The sequence below is a fragment of the Dipodomys spectabilis genome, unplaced genomic scaffold (genome assembly GCF_019054845.1).
Source record: "Dipodomys spectabilis isolate Male_0828 unplaced genomic scaffold, ASM1905484v1 ptg000051l, whole genome shotgun sequence".
Taxonomy (NCBI): Eukaryota; Metazoa; Chordata; class Mammalia; order Rodentia; family Heteromyidae; genus Dipodomys; species Dipodomys spectabilis.
Genome location: NW_024870728.1, coordinates 19293115 through 19311175, shown reverse-complemented (window position 1 = coordinate 19311175; position 18061 = coordinate 19293115). Strand labels below are relative to the sequence as shown.

At 37.6% G+C, this 18061-nt stretch overlaps 1 protein-coding gene across 7 annotated transcripts; it reads left to right on the top strand.

Moving 5' to 3' along the window:
• The first annotated feature begins 113 nt into the window (after positions 1 to 113).
• Positions 114 to 17230, top strand: Rpe (ribulose-5-phosphate-3-epimerase). 7 transcript variants are annotated; one of them, XM_042679190.1, is made up of 7 exons: positions 114 to 277; positions 937 to 956; positions 6930 to 7009; positions 12249 to 12388; positions 12605 to 12739; positions 13526 to 13612; positions 16013 to 16114. In XM_042679190.1, exons 1-7 carry the CDS (start codon positions 167 to 169, stop codon positions 16022 to 16024), a joined length of 585 nt encoding a protein of 194 aa, XP_042535124.1. In that variant the 5' UTR covers positions 114 to 166; the 3' UTR covers positions 16025 to 16114. The 7 variants fall into 7 exon arrangements, with proteins under 7 accessions (XP_042535124.1, XP_042535122.1, XP_042535123.1 ...); XM_042679188.1 differs by having other exon boundaries at positions 118 to 277; positions 16009 to 17230; XM_042679195.1 differs by having other exon boundaries at positions 146 to 277; positions 937 to 967; positions 16009 to 17230.
• The last annotated feature ends 831 nt before the right edge of the window (positions 17231 to 18061 follow it).

Here is an 18061-nt window from a genome sequence, read left to right as displayed (position 1 = left end):
CCGGAGAGGCGGGACTTCCTTCCCTCCCGGGCAGGATACTTCCGTCAGAATCCGGAAGAGTGTCCGGAGGAGGGGCGGGGCCCGAGCTGCGCGCCCAATCGGAGCTGTGGCTACGCCTCTGCCTGCCGCGGACGCGTGAGGTAACTCGGTCTAGGAAACCAACACCATGGCGTCGGGTTGCAAGATCGGCCCGTCCATTCTCAACAGCGACCTGGCCAATTTGGGGGCCGAGTGCCTCCGGATGCTAGACTCTGGGGCCGATTATCTGCACCTGGATGTAATGGACGGGTAACTCCTCCGGGCTCGGGGCGGGCTGGCCGCGCGGCGTCGGGACGGCGCGCCTTTATTGAGCGCCTGTTGGATGCACAGCCGCCCCGGTACTTCGGGGCGCCTCTGGTTTTTGCTCGCGATCTTGAGAAGGGAACTGAAGTGGGAGCCGGGAAGGCTCGGGCTGGAGCTGACCTGACTTAGCATCCGGAGCTCCTCCCCTCCCCCCCCAACGTGTGGTGCGAGGACCCGGAAGCGACCTTCAACCTCAGTGGGACATCCCTTGGCAGGTGCCTGTAGAGAAGCTGAGGACCAGGGAGATAGGCATGACTTGCCCAAGCTCATCTAGCTAGTTAGTGGCAAAGCTGGGGAGAACAGACTTTGCGTAACGAATAGAAGAGCTTGGAGTGAGAGAGCCTAGTGCTGCCCCTGGCCGGAGAGTGTCTTGGACAAGCCACTCAACCTCGTTGAGCTTCGGTTTCATTACTTGAAAGATGGGAATGCAGATGCAGCCTCTTGCTTAGGCATCTTTGGAAGATGAAATGAGCGAGTGCAAGTAAAATTGACAGTGGCCTGGCTTAGAGTGAATTTTCTGTGATTTTTTTTTTTTTGTTGTTTTGTTTTTGATCATTACTCCGATTCTGATTTTCCTATCTATTTTCTCTTCAGGCACCCTGCTCTTCAGGGAGGTCAGTTTTTTGTAAGTAATTTTTAAGCACTGTAGTTATAGCACATAATATTGTTTGGAATCAGGGTGCAAGTTTCTTCAGTTGGAAACCCACCTAGAGAAACCAGTTAAGACTCTTAAAAGATTACAAAAGATTGTGACAGATTTACAAACTTAGGTTTGGCTTTGCCAAGTATCTCTGAACCCCACTGTTACTTGTGCCTGGAAACATAAAAGCCATTACTTTGGGTCGAGGTAGAAAATGTGAATTTATTTCGAATAGGCAAAAATCGCCCTCATTCATATTTGCAAATTGGTGTAATTTACAAAAAAAAAAAAAAACAGCCTGTATTTTTTTTGTCACTTCTTTAAGAATTTTGCCTTCCTTTGTTCTATTTGGTTAAACTTTTCTCTTTTTGCATTCCACTCTTAGGAATCTACCCAAAGTTCTGACCCTCCGATACCAAGACTCATAGACGAAATGTGTAAGAAAGATAGTAAATGCTATCTTTTAAAAGCTTGATATTTAGTTTGTTTGCTATCATATATAATCCTAGAGACCTACTTGAACGCTTTCTTGAAAGTTCTAAACTTTAATAGGAGTATATACCTTAGAGATGGCAGTACATTTTGTGACTGAGAAAACACTTAGTCTGAGAATGAAACAAGCAGCTAGGTGCTGCTGGTGGCACACACCTATAATCCTAACTAGTCAGAAGATTGAGATAGGATTGAAGTTCAGAGCTGCCCAAGCAGAAAAATCTGTGAGACTCTTACCTCCAATTAAACAGCAGAAAAGCTGGAAATAAAGGTGGGGCTCAGGTGGTAGAGTGGACAGCCTGGAGTGAAGAAGTCAAGTGAGCCTGCAAGGCCGAGTTCCATCTCCAATACTGATACCAAAAACTTTTTAAAGAATGAGAGAGGCAATGAGGATACATGTGTGTTTGATACTGAAGCCATCTGTCTTTAAATGAGTCATGTATGGGTAAGTGAATGGCTAAGAAAAATAGTTGGTCTGTGTTTGCTGATCAAGAGTATTAATGACAACAGTGGTAACAGGAACTCTTGACTGTTTTATTATGGTGTTTTTTTGTGAATTAATTTCTGTGTCTATGAAACTGGAACTGTTACCATCAGCATTTTTGACAATGAGGAATCCAGTTCACAGTCATTCTCAGACACAAGAATGGTGAAGCCAGAGTTAGAAGGAATGTCACAGCTTGTATTTGCTCAATGACTAAATGGTGTTCTTATGTCCTGGGCTCATATATACAATGATTCAAGACACTCTCTGTCCTTGAAGAGCAACTAAGATTTTTGCACTTATTTTTCTGAATTTATGTTTCCCCTCCCATACTGTAATACTTTCTGGAAACAGGATCTATCTTGCAGTAAAGTACCTTAACAGGCTTATTTATGATTGGTTAAATGAATGAACGATTAAGTCATAATAGGAATCTTGAAGCAAATGCTTTTGCTCCTTCCCTGCCTATGGCAGATCGTTAACGTATTAAGTGATAAAGATTTTTTTTTTCATTGATCTTCATTTGCTAGGAAACAGTGGTTTCTGCTTACACAGTTTTTATACTTTTTTAACCTTCACACAGTGTTTGAAGTAAGAGCTATTTTTTTCATTTGCAATGAGGGAACCAGCTTAAGGGAGTTTATCCCCTTGCCCCATATCCTGCCAGGATAGACAGAACCTAGCTGAGCTGGTACCACTATTTCTAAATAATGTGCTGCAATGTTTCCTAGGTCAGGGGTAAGAGAGTGGGCTGTGGACTCCTTTTTCAAAGTTCTCTGGCCACAGTGTACCTGTCTCCGGATACTTCCCCTGTGTTTCTTTCGTTTGGTTCTTATTGTGAATCTTCTAACATTACCCTTTGGATGTGCTTTTTGTTTTCAAGTCTCTTCCTTCCCCATTTAGAAATACCCGGTTTTTCTCCTAGTTAAAATTGAATTTATCTAGCAAGTCAGAAACTAGTTAGGGGAACTGTGGATGGCAACTCTGGTATGGAATAATGGAATAAGTGGATAAAAGACAAATTGACTTTCCAGAGGTGGGGTGGGGCCGGGATAACAGTCTGATAAACAAAATAAATACATTATGACAGCACAGTGAATGGAATGAGTTCCTAGGCATAGGAACCAAGCACAAGTTCTTCCTAAATTAATTACCGTATTTTAAATTTGAAAGTTTTAACATTGATACAGAATTTCTGTTGAAAAGGATTTAGAGATTTTCCAGCACCAGCCCACACTCTGGCAAGGCCATGGTAGCTGAAGCTGAGTGGGGCAGGCACCTTTAGCCAGCTGGGTATTCATCACCCCTACCCCTCCAATCTGCCTGCCAATGCCCATTGGCAAGTGAGTTGGTGATTTGTGAGTCACAGAAAGAATGTTTTCTGGTTATAGTTGGTACATTTTATACCAGCCTTAATCCTCTTTCCATTTTTGCCTTGTTGGTTCTACTTGTCCGAAGGAGATTTAATTTTTTATTTAATTTATTTAAATTTATTTAAGTATTACTTCACTTTATACAACCATATTTAAGTACAATTTAGGCTTTATGGTGGAACATCATAAAACAATTTTGTTCCTGAATTACAAGCAGTTATAGTTTAATTCCAGCAAGTTGAGAAAAAGAAATACTTCTTTATTGCACTTTATTTTGTTCATACTATAACCCAAAAAACATCGCTAGGGAAACAATACAGAGTAAGATGATGAAATCTCTATTAGAGGGAAATAAGTTAGCATTTTCCAGGTTGGCCTGATAGAACTACCTGAAACATTGGTTAAAATTTTAGAAGCTCAGTCCTATTTGGAGTCATTAGTCTTGAAGTAAAGGCTGTAAGTCCACTTATAGCAAATGTTCCTGTAATGACCGTTGTCTGGCAAATTCAGGACACCCTGACTTGATGCCTAGGTTTGTATCCTCGTGTGTGTGTGTGTGTGTGTGTGTGTGTGTGTGTGTGTGTGTGTGTGTGTGTGTGTGTGTGTGTGATCCTCGTGTGTGTGTGTGTGTGTGTGTGTGTGTGTGTGATTAGCTACAATAAGTTTTGAGTTTTCTCTAAGAATATAAGTACATTTGTTCTTCTAGTCTCCTTAATAAACCCAGTACATCAAATTGATCATCCATCGGACAAACTGTTCACATAATTTTGGGTCAGTAGCTGTGTAAGTTGTGCCTGTTTTTCTCAATAAAATAAATATTAATTTTTTGATTCTCACAGTTCTTTAGAACGTTGTTATTCCTGTTCTATTACTTTATTGTCTTTAAGAAGTTGTACAAAGGCATTTCAATTGAACATGTCATTTTAAATGTTTCTTTCATAATAAATGAAACATAAAGTTGACAACAAAATCACCTCCAAAGCCACAGTGCAAATGAGAAGAACAGCATATGAGGGCTGAAGATGTGGCTCCGATGATAGATTGGATGTCCAAGGCCCTGAGTTCAATCCTTAGCATTCCCAAGAAAAATGTAACAGCATAATATATCAAAACCTATTGATTTTATAATTGTACAATATTCAGTTGGTGGCACTGCCTGCTTACTTGACCCTTATTTCTAGTTTAAATAACACAAGTATCTTGTCAATAATTCTGAGAGTAATTGCTCTTAAGTAGATGGTAGAATAACTTTCCAACTATTGGATATCTAGCCTCCAAAGACCAGCTAGCATGTTAATGAGAAGGTCCACATGGATATACTTCATCCATCTCAGCTGTATCCTTAATTCTGAGCTCCTGTCATCTTCCCTGGACTATTGACATAATTGTAGTGGGGCAAATAAACATAGTAATTAAGCCCCACATTGCCTGTGTTTACTTGCATGTCCAATACTCAGTGGTTGTGTGACATCCATCCTTTTACTCATGTGTAAAATACAGATATGGTACCAATGTTGTAAGATTGCTGTGAAATTTTAAAATTTTAAGGTATAGGAACTGCTTAGAACTTGTATCTGAACTATATATGCATTTTAGTTTTTATGAACATTCAGCCTATCAACTTAAGTATTCTCTCTCTTTCACTAACCATCATATCAATAATCAGTTGGTATATCTTATCAGTTTTATTGTCTTGCTATTCTTTCTGTTCCTGGCCACTTAGCATTAGCTCTTACCTTTCTTCATGTGATTATTGTTCAGTCTAACTTCCTGCTTTATTATTTGTATATTATTATTTATATCTTACTCTAAAGTCTTCATGTTTACAATGGAAACAACTTTGTTTGGAATTTGATGCTCAATTTGATATAGTCTACTTTAAAGAATTTTTCCTATAGCCACACTGATCAATACCATTCCTTCTTCTTTGAACTAAACTTGCTTGTTTCTGCCTTCACTTCATTTTTTTAATCTTTGCTTCATTTCTTTTCCCACAAAGTCTGTTGTCTTAGTCTGGTGATCTTCCTTTTAACATTATGGAAGGTTAACTTACAGAATATTTGCTTATTTGTATCTGTTTTATCTATAATCCTGTTTTATCTCTCATATTGTCTTCTTGTTATTGTTTATACCTTTTTTCAAAGCCCAGATTCAAACAACATAACATTGTAGTTTATTTCTTAGTTATTTTAACAGTTCCAGAAAACTCTCCTTCCATGCAGTAGCTCAGAGCTCTTTTCTTTTCCTGTTGACACTCATTCCTGAGAGGATTTACTGGCTGTAGGTAAAGTGAGAACAGGAAAGGAGTATAGGTTGAGCATCTCTCCTCCAAAATGCTTGGGAACAAAAGTGTTACAAACTTTGCATATTTTCAAATTTGGTTATGCTTACAGATAGAGAAGGAGACGTTGGGGGATAAAACCTATGTCTCAATGTAAGGGTTGTTCATGCTTCACGTATGCCTTACACCTCTCCCAAAGGTAGTTATACAGTATTGTTAGTGCTCCTGCATTTTCACTGCAGCCTGTCATGTGACAAGTAGACTACATGGCTCATATTGATGCTCAAATAATTTCCATTTTGGATGTTAGATTGGGAATATTCAGTCAACACACTTTACCTTCTGGACTCTGTATGACACATATCACTCAACAGGATCCATAATGAAAAGTAATGATGTTGGCTGCGTTGAATGTAAAGGGGGCTGGGAAATTTCCTTGTGTGAGCTTCCCACTGACAAGTAGTATAGCAGTGAGGTTGGGAATTGTGGTGTCATTTGCCATCTCTATCATTTTGATAAATGAGATTGTGAACTCCTTTAGGATAAGTGGGGCCGGTAGTAGTATATTTCTTTATAAACATAGTACCTGATGTACACATTATGCCACTCACATATAAGAAGTTTTTCTTACATATTTAAGTGAACTAGTGCTACAACAGAAAGATTAACTGGGGTAGGTTCAAGGTTAAATAGTTTGGCTCCAGTGCAGCAGACATAATATGAATCCTATCACCACAGACTACTAAGTGGATGACTCAAGGATGTCAGTGATCTTACATTCTACAAGTAGGTATGGTTCATTACCTGGCATGTAATAAGCTTTCAGAAAGCAGTGGTTATTATTAAGCACATTCATTACTGGTTATCCTAAAAAATAATTCAGTTGTCACTTCACACCTGCAAATGAAATGGATTAGGAGTAGCCACAAGTCCCTGGGAGAGGCAAGGATTGGGGATATCTATGTTAATGTCCTAAATTTTACTAACTAGTGTGTGACTTGGGCAAGTCATAAATTTGGGGGGTTGTCATCTTTCCATTGATTGCCTATAATTCATAACTTGATGAATTACAGACTATTATGAAGATGTGATATTATGCATTTGTTCAGTACATTTACATTATAAAGCTGTTTTGTAAAGCTGAAATTTCCAGTTATATTTGGTTTTAATTTTTCAAGTATTTATGATGTTAAGTGTTCAGTTGAATAAACATTGGGATCGCAGCTAGTCTCCTCTACCTTTATCAGAACTGACATTGAGAGAAATACAGAAACTAAGCTGAAAACATTTCAGAGTAAGATTTTGTTTGTCTTGTAGGCATTTTGTTCCCAACATCACCTTTGGTCACCCTGTGGTAGAAAGCCTCCGAAAGCAGCTAGGCCAGGACCCTTTCTTTGGTAAGTGGTTGTTATACCATTTGAAGCTGGATATGTTGTTCAAATAAAGGAAACACGGATGGTTTACTTCTTAAACCAAGTTCATCTTACACCTTTGCTATTTTCCCTCCAAGATTGTTCCTTGTGCTGGGTCTTCAGTGACCAGATTTTAGTAACTAGCCAATCTCTCCTACATCAGGACCTTGGTATTTGTGCTAATATCTTTGCCTAGAAAGCTGTTCTTCTGGCTAATGAGTGATTTTTGGGTCTGAGGTCATTTGACATTTCCTCTCAGAGAGTTTGAACACTTACTCTAAATTAGCCTTTACCCAGTGATTGATTACCTTGATTTTCTTAGACTTTCCTTTAGTCTAAGGTTATTCAATTATCTATTTACTGTGGTATTCCTAAAGCTTTCACACTTGATTGTAGCACTCTGTCCTTATTAATTCTGTTTTGAAATCAGTTGCCTGGTTAGTCTAGATGCCATTTATTTCTTGCAGGTTGGAGCTTTCTACAGATTATGCTGATACATGCTCGATTTGGAGGTCATAAAATATTTCTGTTTTGGGTAATATTGGAGTGTGAACTAGGGCCTAACATTTGATAGGCAAATGTTCTACTACATGAACCATGCTCCCATACTTTTTTGATATAGATATTATGTAGATAGAGTCTAAACAATTATTTGTTTGCTTTGTTGTATTGCCCTGTTTTTAGGTACAAAAAGCACCTTGATCTTTGTGTTTTGGGATCCTTGATCCAAATACAGCGATGACAACTCTAATCACCACATGCTAGGTTGTTGAGATAGGCTCTCATTCTTTGACTATGGTTACCCTGAATCACAATTCTCCTAGTCTCCACTTCTTGAATAGCTGAGATTCCATGCTACTGCATCTGGCTTAAATTAAGGTTTTTGAGATCACACAGTAACCTGGAACTTATTGCAGCTATAACACAGATTTAGTCCATATGTTTTTTACAGCCATCATCTTAGGCTCAGCCATCAATTCTTTACTTGCCAGATATCTAGTACATGAGAAATTATAGCTTTTTATAAGTGCTGTTTTTATGTAACATAGAAATAAAAATTTTAACTTGTCACCATATTGTAGAAATATTCTCTATATTCTGTCCAGTATAGTATCTACAAACCGTATGTAGCTATTTAAGTTAAAATTAAATATGCTTATGAGCTGAAGGTTTTTTTAAATCACATTGACCACATGCAAGTTTTCAGCAACAGGTGGCTAGTGATTACTGTCTTGACCAGTACAGCTATGGATCATATCCATTATTGCAGGAAGTTATGCTGGATGGAGCTGCTGGAGTGTGCACATTTTGAGCCCAAGAAAATGTGCATTATTTTGTCATTCCTGGGGCAGAGCAAAGAACATTCCACCAACATATTCATCTTCTTGAAATTTCCATTGTCAGTGAACTATATAATCCTCTGGTTTTCTAAAACAAAATTTGGCTAATATTTGAAAAATGTATTTTCCAATATATTTTTCTTCTTTAATTAGTGTATTCCTGATTCTGTAAGCTTTTCTTGTGAATCACAGTTGTTGTCAATACTGTTGTGAGAGATGATGAAATGGATTGTCACTGTTTGCTCCCAGTGTGTAGTAGCCAGAGTCATTTTTTCTCTCTCCCTTTTACTTGGGTTCCTGGTATTACTTACCTATGTTGTCTGTCTCCTGCCAATATCTTCTTTCTAATTTTCCTTCTACCACCACAGTTGCTTCCTGGTTTTACTTTATTTGCTAATCAACTTGCTAATTAATCCCTTTAGAATTTGGTCTAAAATAAAGATATATGTTCCATGGACTTTTATGTTTGGGTTATTACAGACAGTTGTTCTTATATTAAGACACATTTTTTTGCATTTTAATTCTTTGCTCCAGGTTATTGGACAATTGCCTAGATATACTTTAGGAACTAGATCGAGTAGTATGTGTAATTTCTAAAGTTGTCAACTGGTCAGTCTTAGTAATGAGTAGAAATAACATTAATAAGTAATAAATCTAACATCTAATAAAGGATTAAAAAAAGTGTCTTAGACTCTGGGTTCAGTCCCCCGTATTGAGGGGAAAAAATGGAAAGAAGGAAAAAAGTTTGTTCTTGTTATTATCTAAATCAGTGTTATTCAAGTATACTATTGGGACCCATGGAAATTCCTAAGACCTATCTACGTCATCTTTTAAGACATTTTCATAATACTAAGACAGTGGTTGTGGTTTTTGTACTAATGGTACAAAAGCAGTAGTAAGTTAGTCACCTCAGAGCAGTCCAGTGACACCGAGGTATAATCATAGCTATTACATGCCAGATTATAATGTGTTTGCAAATTATCTTTGGTGAAGCCATAGAGATTATTGTTTCTACTAAGTACTGGTCTTTGTGCATGTGGTACTGTTTCTTAATATTTATGTGGTAATAGGAAGTGCTTCTAAAGTACCATATATAGTTTGTGTTATGATCAGAAGTAGCCCTTTTGTTGTTGTTTTTAATAAACCATGGAGAAACAACTACTAGATGAACTGATTCGGAGACTTGGCTGTTTCATTGTCATTTTTTTCTTTAAAACCAACAATGAAGTCACTTCAAGGAAAATCCCATCAGTTTGTTGCCACTAATAACAGAACTTACAAGGGAAAATTAGAACATTAGATTGCATCTTACTGTTCTAAGTTTGACAGCCTCTTAGTATAGATACTCCTCACATTTTAATGGGGTTCTGTCCCAGTAAATGGATTACAGGTTGAAAATAATAGCTTAAGTTAATACTCCTTACCTTAAACGTGCTCAGAACACCTACAGTAGCCCATAGATGGGAAGAGTCATCTTAACATAATAACAAAGTGTTGATTATCTCATCTAATTTATTGAAAATCTTACCAAAGAAACACTACCAAATACCTGCAAAAGACCAAAATTCTAAGTACATTTCCTTTACTGTAAATTGAGCCATTGTAACTCAATGACCACTTCTCTGTACTGTTTCTTCTTATATATATACATACTTGTGATAAAATTTAAGACACAGATACTAGCAACGAAAATATTAAAGTTATAATAGCATATTAAAATAAAAGTTCTGTGACTGTAGTCTTTTAAATTATCTTTATGGACCTTCGCATATAATGTGAGATGATATTTAAATGACATACTGCAGGATTCTCTTCAGCATATCTGAATTACTAGTATATCTACCCTTGTGCTTTGGAGCCATTGTTAAATAAAATAAAGGTTACTTGAGCATAGCACTGTGATACCGTGGTAGTTTATCTGATCATCACAGATGGCCATTAAGTAGGGCAGGTACTAGATACATTATGGATACAGCAGAAGGGGCTGATTCACTAAGTAGGATGCTGGGGATAATCATGAATTGTTTATTTCTGGAATTTTTGGTTTAATTTCTAACCATAGTTGACTGCAGAAAACCTCAGAAATATGAGTGTGGGAAGGGAAATCATGGATGAGGGGTAACTACCATATAATCTTAGTTATGATTTAATAATTTATTTTATAATTTATAATTTGAAATGCCTTAGTTTGAATTATAATGCATTATTTATAAATTTAACCCATATCAATGAAAGTCTTTGATGAGGCTTCACAATTTGGAAAAGTCAGAAGGCTTGGTAATGAGATGTTTGAGAAGTGGTTTTCTTTTTCTTTTTCTTTTTTTTTGTTGGTTCTTGGGGGCTTGAACTCAGGGACTGGGAACTGTCCCTGAGCTTTTTCACTTCAAGCTAGTACTCTACTACTTTGAGCTACAGTCTGCTTCCGTTTGAGAACTCTTGATCTTACCTTAATTTGTTGACATGTGACTTTGAAATTGTAGGGACTCTCTGGAGAGCAGCTAGTAGTTAACTCTGTATTGGTGTGGGTGAGAATAATAATAGGCTGTAAGTTGAGGAGTGAGTTAACTAGACCTTTTAACGAGTGAACTGAATTCTCCTTGTTTTAATACAAAGAGAAATGAAACATCAAATGGAATGTAATCTTTTAAAAATAATATTTTGCCTATTAACATATGCTTTAATGGAATTACTTTGACCAGTATAGAAAGATTTGCTTTAATCTTGACTTCAAACTCTTGCTAACTTTTCTTACAAAGTTTTACTGAGTTTAATAATCTTGGTTAAGTTGTGGAGTGTTTAGCCAGGTCAGAAATATATTTCTTCTAATAAAACATACTGCTCACTCCCATCTGTCTGGTACAGGTTCTTGTCAGGGTTACTTCTTGGTCTAGCTTCTTAAGCTGTCTTTTCATGAAATGCTGTTATGTATGTATATTAACCAAGCGTTAGGATTAATGTAAATATCAGACTTCTAATCGCTCTGCTTTTCCCTCTAACTCTGTCCCTCTTGGATTTTCTTCCACTTCGGTTCTTCTCCTTGTTTAAGACCAAACCTTTGGCCTCACCTTGATTCCTTTCCTCCTGCCTCTACCTCTAAGGCTTCAGCAGTTCCTATTGCCTGTAGATTCACATTTTTAATTATTGCTCTCATCCTTCTCATCTAGCTTGCTATTATAGTAGCCACCTTGGTCAGACCTTGTAACTTAACTCAAAATCCAGGATTGAGTTGGTGTTTCACACATTTCGCTTGGAGTAAAAGCTAGCTTTCTGTAAAACTCTGCTGTCTCCCTTCTGCGTGGTTCTCTAACCTTATCTGCCCCTGCCAGTATTAACTCTGCCCCAGCCACTCTGGCTTATCAACTGCTAATCTAGTTTATATCTTAACTTCTTACTATGTTTATTCTTTTTTTCTCACCTACTAAGAATAATCTTCAAGACAGTGGAGAAACAGCAGCTGAGTCTTTTCTTCTCTTTCCTTTCCTTGGGCCTAGAATGGCTAATGTACAGTAAGTGCTCAGTAAAGCTTGCTTGGAAGAATCACAAAGGCTACATGGGTAATTGGACTTCTTTTTAGAGTGATATTTCCTGGGCCTGGACTTAGCTTTCCTGATCTCTCATCATATGCAGCTGTGGGAATTTTTTGTGAAAATGTTTTGGTTTTTATTTTCCATGAATGACTCTAACCAAACGGTCTTGAGAATAAAGGAATTCTGAAGATAGGGCGTGGTCTGTCCACCTGTGCTTAGATCTATCCACTTAAACAGTTTTTGTCATGTCAGAAGAATTTATAATTGAAATGGCAACACTAAAAGCTAGTGAGCCAGCTTTTGTGAGCCAGATGTTGTCTTGCCAATAATATTAGGAGCTGTGTATTTTCTTTCTAGACATGCACATGATGGTGTCCAGGCCGGAGCAGTGGGTAAAGCCAATGGCCATAGCAGGAGCCAATCAATATACCTTTCACCTCGAAGCTACTGAGAACCCAGGGGCTTTGATTAAAGACATCCGGGAGAATGGGATGAAGGTAGGAGAACAGTAATATATATGATTCCCTTTCAGAGTTTGGAATGTTTGTTGGCAAACAAGAAATGATAGGGAAAGAAAACCTGACATAAACATTCTTCTTCAGCTGTGAAGCCAGAGTTTACATATAAGTCAGTATTTCTGCTGGGCCTGAGAGGCCACAGCAATATAGTAGGAAATAATTGTTAATGTGCTGTAGCATGCTTGTGTCTTACAGGTTGGCCTTGCCATCAAACCAGGAACTACAGTTGAGTACTTGGCACCATGGGCTAATCAAATAGATATGGCCTTGGTTATGACAGTGGAACCTGGGTTTGGAGGGCAGAAATTCATGGAAGATATGATGCCAAAGGTAAAAGAAGTATTTCTCTGTGGGATTTTACTCATTAAGCGTAGATTGAAAGGCTGCCAGTTAAGATGTGTCCTACTATAGAAGTGAAGATATGGGGATGCCTACTCATCTTTGTAATAAAGCATGATAGGAAATGTAACAGGTTTTGGTTTTAAAATCAGAATTGATACTACGTCTCTATTGTGAAATTTACCAGAACTGAAAAGAACTATTAGTTCTCTTGGGAGTTTTCATTGAATATTAAGATGTTTTCTTTATCTTATTTCCATGAAGTAAAATCTTTGAAAAGGACTGTTAATTAATGTTAATTGATATTCTGCCAAACAGAATAAAACTCTTTCAGTACATTAAAAAGCATGGTAGAGGCTGAGCATGGTTGCACACATCTGTAAATCTTAATCATGCAAGAGTACCTGGCTCATAGTTCCAGCCTAACTTGAGCAACTAACCCTCATCATCTCAACAAAAAATAGACCATGGTGGCATGTAGCTGTGGTATAGATAAGTCTACCTCTATGGGCTGAACCTTGGCAAAAACCCAGATTCTGTCTGAAAAACAAAAGCAAAAAAATCAAAAAGCTAAAAGTGTGGCTTGCAGGGCAGAGCCACCTGCCTAGCAAGTGTGAGGCTTTGAGTCCCAAAACCTTTGTGTGGACATTTTTTAAAAAGAAATAATCCCAATAATGTTTTGTAGAGATAGAGTTCCTTTATGAGCGATATTCAGTTTTGTTTGGTTGTTTCCCCACGTCTTCTCAAAGAGTCACCGTCTTTTCATGTTGTACGTAGGTCCACTGGTTGAGGACCCAGTTCCCATCTTTGGATATAGAAGTTGATGGTGGAGTGGGTCCTGACACGGTCCATAAATGTGCAGAGGTGAGTGCTTCTCAACAGCCCAACCTGAAGACACTGGGTTGTGGGCCAAAGAGATTGTGATACGAGGAAAGGAGTCCACCACTCAGAGACAGCCTCATGTAAAAAGATAAATTTACTGGGGAAGTGAATAGCTAACTGGCCAGGGATGCAGCAAGCATAGACTCGGGAGCTAAAACTGTGACCCCGAACTGCCCACAAGCTAGGGTTTTTAAAAGGCAAAATCCATGCAGTCAAGCCTGACGACACACAGGTGGCCAATGGAGTTACAGTCTGCCTTATAGTAGCTGTTTAAACTAACCTATCATTTTGGTTTGAATTGGCACACAAATTTGGCGGGCAAAAGGCAGGGCTTTTCCTATACGTTTGCAAATCCCGGAAACAAACAGGGCTGCAGAGCAACTCAGCTATTACAATTGCTCATATTATTTCCTAAGCTGACTGACTTTCATCTGAAAATATTTTTGTTTTACTGTAGGGGTAGGAAAATAAAGAGCTGTGAGTAAATTTCTAAAGGAACAAAAGTTGTTAAATAATGAATCCTGGTATCTCAGTTAATACTGAAGAAAATCATAAATATGTGTTGTTACTGTTTTGGTGGTATAGGAATTTGAACTCAGTCCTCTCAGTTGCTAGGCAGGTGCTTTTTTGCTGAGCCATGTGCCAAAACCTTTTTGTTTTAGTTAGTTTAAGATAGGTAAGAATTTTAGCTTAGAGCTGGCCTCAGGTTGCAATTCTCCTACCCACATCAGCTGGATCACAGGTATGCATCACCACACCAACTTATTTGTTTTTTGTTTTTGTATTTGTATTTGTTTTTTGGGGGGGTGTCTGGTCGTGGTGCCTGAACTCAGGGCCTGGGCGCTGTCCCTCAGCTCTTCAGCTCAAGGCTAGCACTCTACCACTTGAGCCACAGCACCACTTCCGGCTTTTTTTCTTTTTGTTTATGTCATGCTGAGGAATCGAACCCAGTGCCTCAGGCATGCAAGGCAAGTGCTCTACTACTGAGCCACCTTCCCAGCCACACCAGCTTATTTGTTGAGATGGGCCTCATTAAAATTTGTCTTTGCTGGTTTCAAACTCGGCTCCTACCAATCTCTGCCTCTTGAGTAGCTGGAATTACAGGCATGCAAAACCACACCCAACAGAAAAAAGTTCTTTATACAAAAAAATATGTTTAATGCCTCCCCTTTGGAAAATTAAGTTCCCAGGACTTGAGTGAGATTGCCTTCTGAAAAGAGGGGGAAGAAATTCTGTAATGGCCATACTTTTCTGCATTTCTACATTTTGGCATTCACTCAGGAGGTAGGGACAAGGATGTATGAGGTCTGCAGGCTGCTGGTGGTAATCCTAGCTATGCAGGAGGCTGAGATCTGAGGATCAAAGTTCAAAGCCAGCCCAGGCAGAAAGTCCTTGAGACTCTTACCTCCAGCCACCAGAAAACAAAGTCAGGCTTTGGCTCAAAGTGGTAGAGCACTAGTCTTGAGCACAAAAGCTCAGAGACAATGTTGAAGCCCCGAGTTCAATCCCCACAACCAACAAAAAAGTATGAGGCCAATCTTCACTCCATAACCAGACCCTATTTCAACAACATCAAAACAAAAACAAAACAAAAAAGCTTGTCAGTGATAAATACTTATGGGAAAGGAGTGGCCTTGTTATCCTGGAACCATTTTTAGGATTGCTTTAATTGAAATATTCTTTGTCACTTGGCTGTTTCTGCTCAGATGAAGAGTTAAGAGGTAACTGTCAAGCTTATTTTAAGATTTCTATGAGGAATGACCATTTATTGAGTGACTGGTTCTTGTCAAAAAAATGTTCCTGTGCTATAGTTTTCCTCCTCCTAGCAGTGAGTCATAATAGACAGGAGTTTTCTCCTCAAGTCAAATCCTGGGACACTCAGTTAATTTTTGGAGGTTATATTATTTGAGTTTGTTAATTTATTTTCATTTATTTGCTTCTGTCTTTAAAATAGCATCTTGACAAACTTCAAAACTATTCTGACACAAAATCAGGAATACTTTAATGTTCCTAACATTCTGGGTAACTTCACATTTTCATAATAATTGTCCTTTAAATCTAAAATAATTTAGATAGTAGGCAATTGTTTCTTTAGTATCTCTGAGGACATTGGTGGGTGTGTGTATGGGTGTGTATCTGTCTGTCTGAATATATATTTAAATCTTAGAATACTCTAAATGCTTATTGACTTGTTAGACACATTAAAAATAATTTTATAACCACAATTTTTAGTTTTATGTCTCCTGCAACTACCTGGCTCATCTTTAAGTAGCTTTTGGACAGAGTTCTAGAAGAGGCAACAGTAAACCTATATAGTCCAATAATAGTGTTGGGGCTCTTCTTCTTTAAGGCATAACTTGAGTGTTTACTTCTTCCAGGCAGGTGCTAACATGATTGTGTCTGGCAGTGCCATTATGAGGAGTGAAGACCCCAGATCTGTGATCAACTTGTTAAGAAATGTCTGTTCAGAAGCTGCTCAGAAACGTTCTCTTGATCGATGAAACCACAAGGAACCCAATGTTTGCCCATGGAACCCTTTGACTGCAAAACAGGAGTATTGACTACCAAATCACATTGCATTTGAGTGCTGCTTTTCTAACAGTTCTTCATTCCAGTGACTCAGATCTATTGTGCAGAACATTAAGAGGTTAGAAATTGGTTAAAAATTGGTCTGTATAGATACATTCTTAGGGATGAAATGTTAAAATTAATATAATGAAATAATCCTGTTTTTCTTGGAAGAATTGATTTTTGTAAAGAGTGAAAATATGGCCAAATTGGGATTTCGAGTAGAAATGTGTCTTAATGCCTAAGGAAGGCATAGTATCTACTACAAAAGATTTCTGTAATTTTAGAAAGTGTTCATTCTGTCATTTCTGAACTATTTTCCAAAAGCAAAGGAAGTCCTTGTCTAAATCCTTTTTCTTTTTTCTTCTTTTTAGTTTAATCTCTGTTATGATTTGTGTATATTCTTGCTAAGGAGAACTAAAATACATCTTTGGATGGGAGGACATGCATAGGCTTGCAACTGAGATGTTTATTTTTCCACTTCTAGTCTTACAATTGATTCATTAAAAACTGCGAAACCAATGTAAGAAGCCCTAAGGTTCTAAAGTACATGCACAAATGTTACCAAAGTGAGGAGTCTTCTTAGTTAGAGCAGGTAGTATAGTGATTCCTCCCTGTCCCTGATTTTCTCTTACCACGTTCTTAAAGATGGGAAATAGAAAGGAAAGAAAGCCTCTGTATGGAATTTATATTGACTCTGCCCATATGTAGCTGTTTGGTCATACCAAATCACCCACCATTTTTACACTTAAACATTTATATGTTACTAGAACTTCAGTAATATACAGACTTGTGCTGAGGATTCCCACATAAGTTGCCATGTATGTGGGAAGTTTCCAATACTGTTCCCAGAATTGAGAGTAGAAAGTGGCTGGCATTAGGTAATTTTATGTTTTATGTGCTATAAAGCACCTTAGTAAACCTCTAAATTATTCCTATAAGTAGTAAGACATATTTTTATTGCATTTAAAATACAAAGAAAGTAAAGCTAAGGTTTCATACAGTAAGGTATTCAATTTTAGGTATCTATTTGAAAAACAAAACAAAACACACAAAAAAACCCTGAACAGGTAGCTTAGAAAGCAAGAAACTTCTTTTACTTAATATTGTCTTATTTTCAGTCTAACATTACCCTTAGTGGAAGCAGATGGCCAAGAGTATTCTGCAACTTGGATCTTGACCCCCAGGGATACATATTTTATTCCAAGAAAGACCAGGTAGGCGAAGAATGTCAAGAGATAGTTAATTCATGAATTATTTATTACTGTTCCCAGTTATGCAAAGACTATTACGTATTAGCTACTTCAATTTTCTGAATACTCTTGCCGTATAATAAATATTGCAATAAATGTTGGGATTGATATCATTAAATTTCTTGTATCAATTTCAGGGTCAATATCACTACATTTCATCAAACTACTATGAATTTTGAGAACTGAGGTTAAAAAATAATAATGCTAAAAGTTATAATGAAATAGAACTTAGATTTCTTCTTACTCTACAAGGTAAAAAATTTTCCTTAATATCTGTTTTTGCTTGTATTAAGAAAGGGTTTGTGCATGAATTGGTAGTATCTAATCAAATCACACAACACGAGGCATATAGAAATAACTTTAATTAAAAAACATACATAGAAGATTATAATATCAGACATGACAAAGATTTGAATTTATTTGCCAGGAAAACTTGAGTTTGTCTGGCTTTTCTTTTCTTTTTCTTTAAAAATAAATGTACAGTAAAACTACAAGCAAAAGTTTGTAACTGTTGAATCTGAGTGTTTTCCCCTTTGCAGGGACCAATATAATTTCCAATCCTGAACAAATATTTGGATGTCAGACTCCACAGACTCTAGGCCAAATAGCT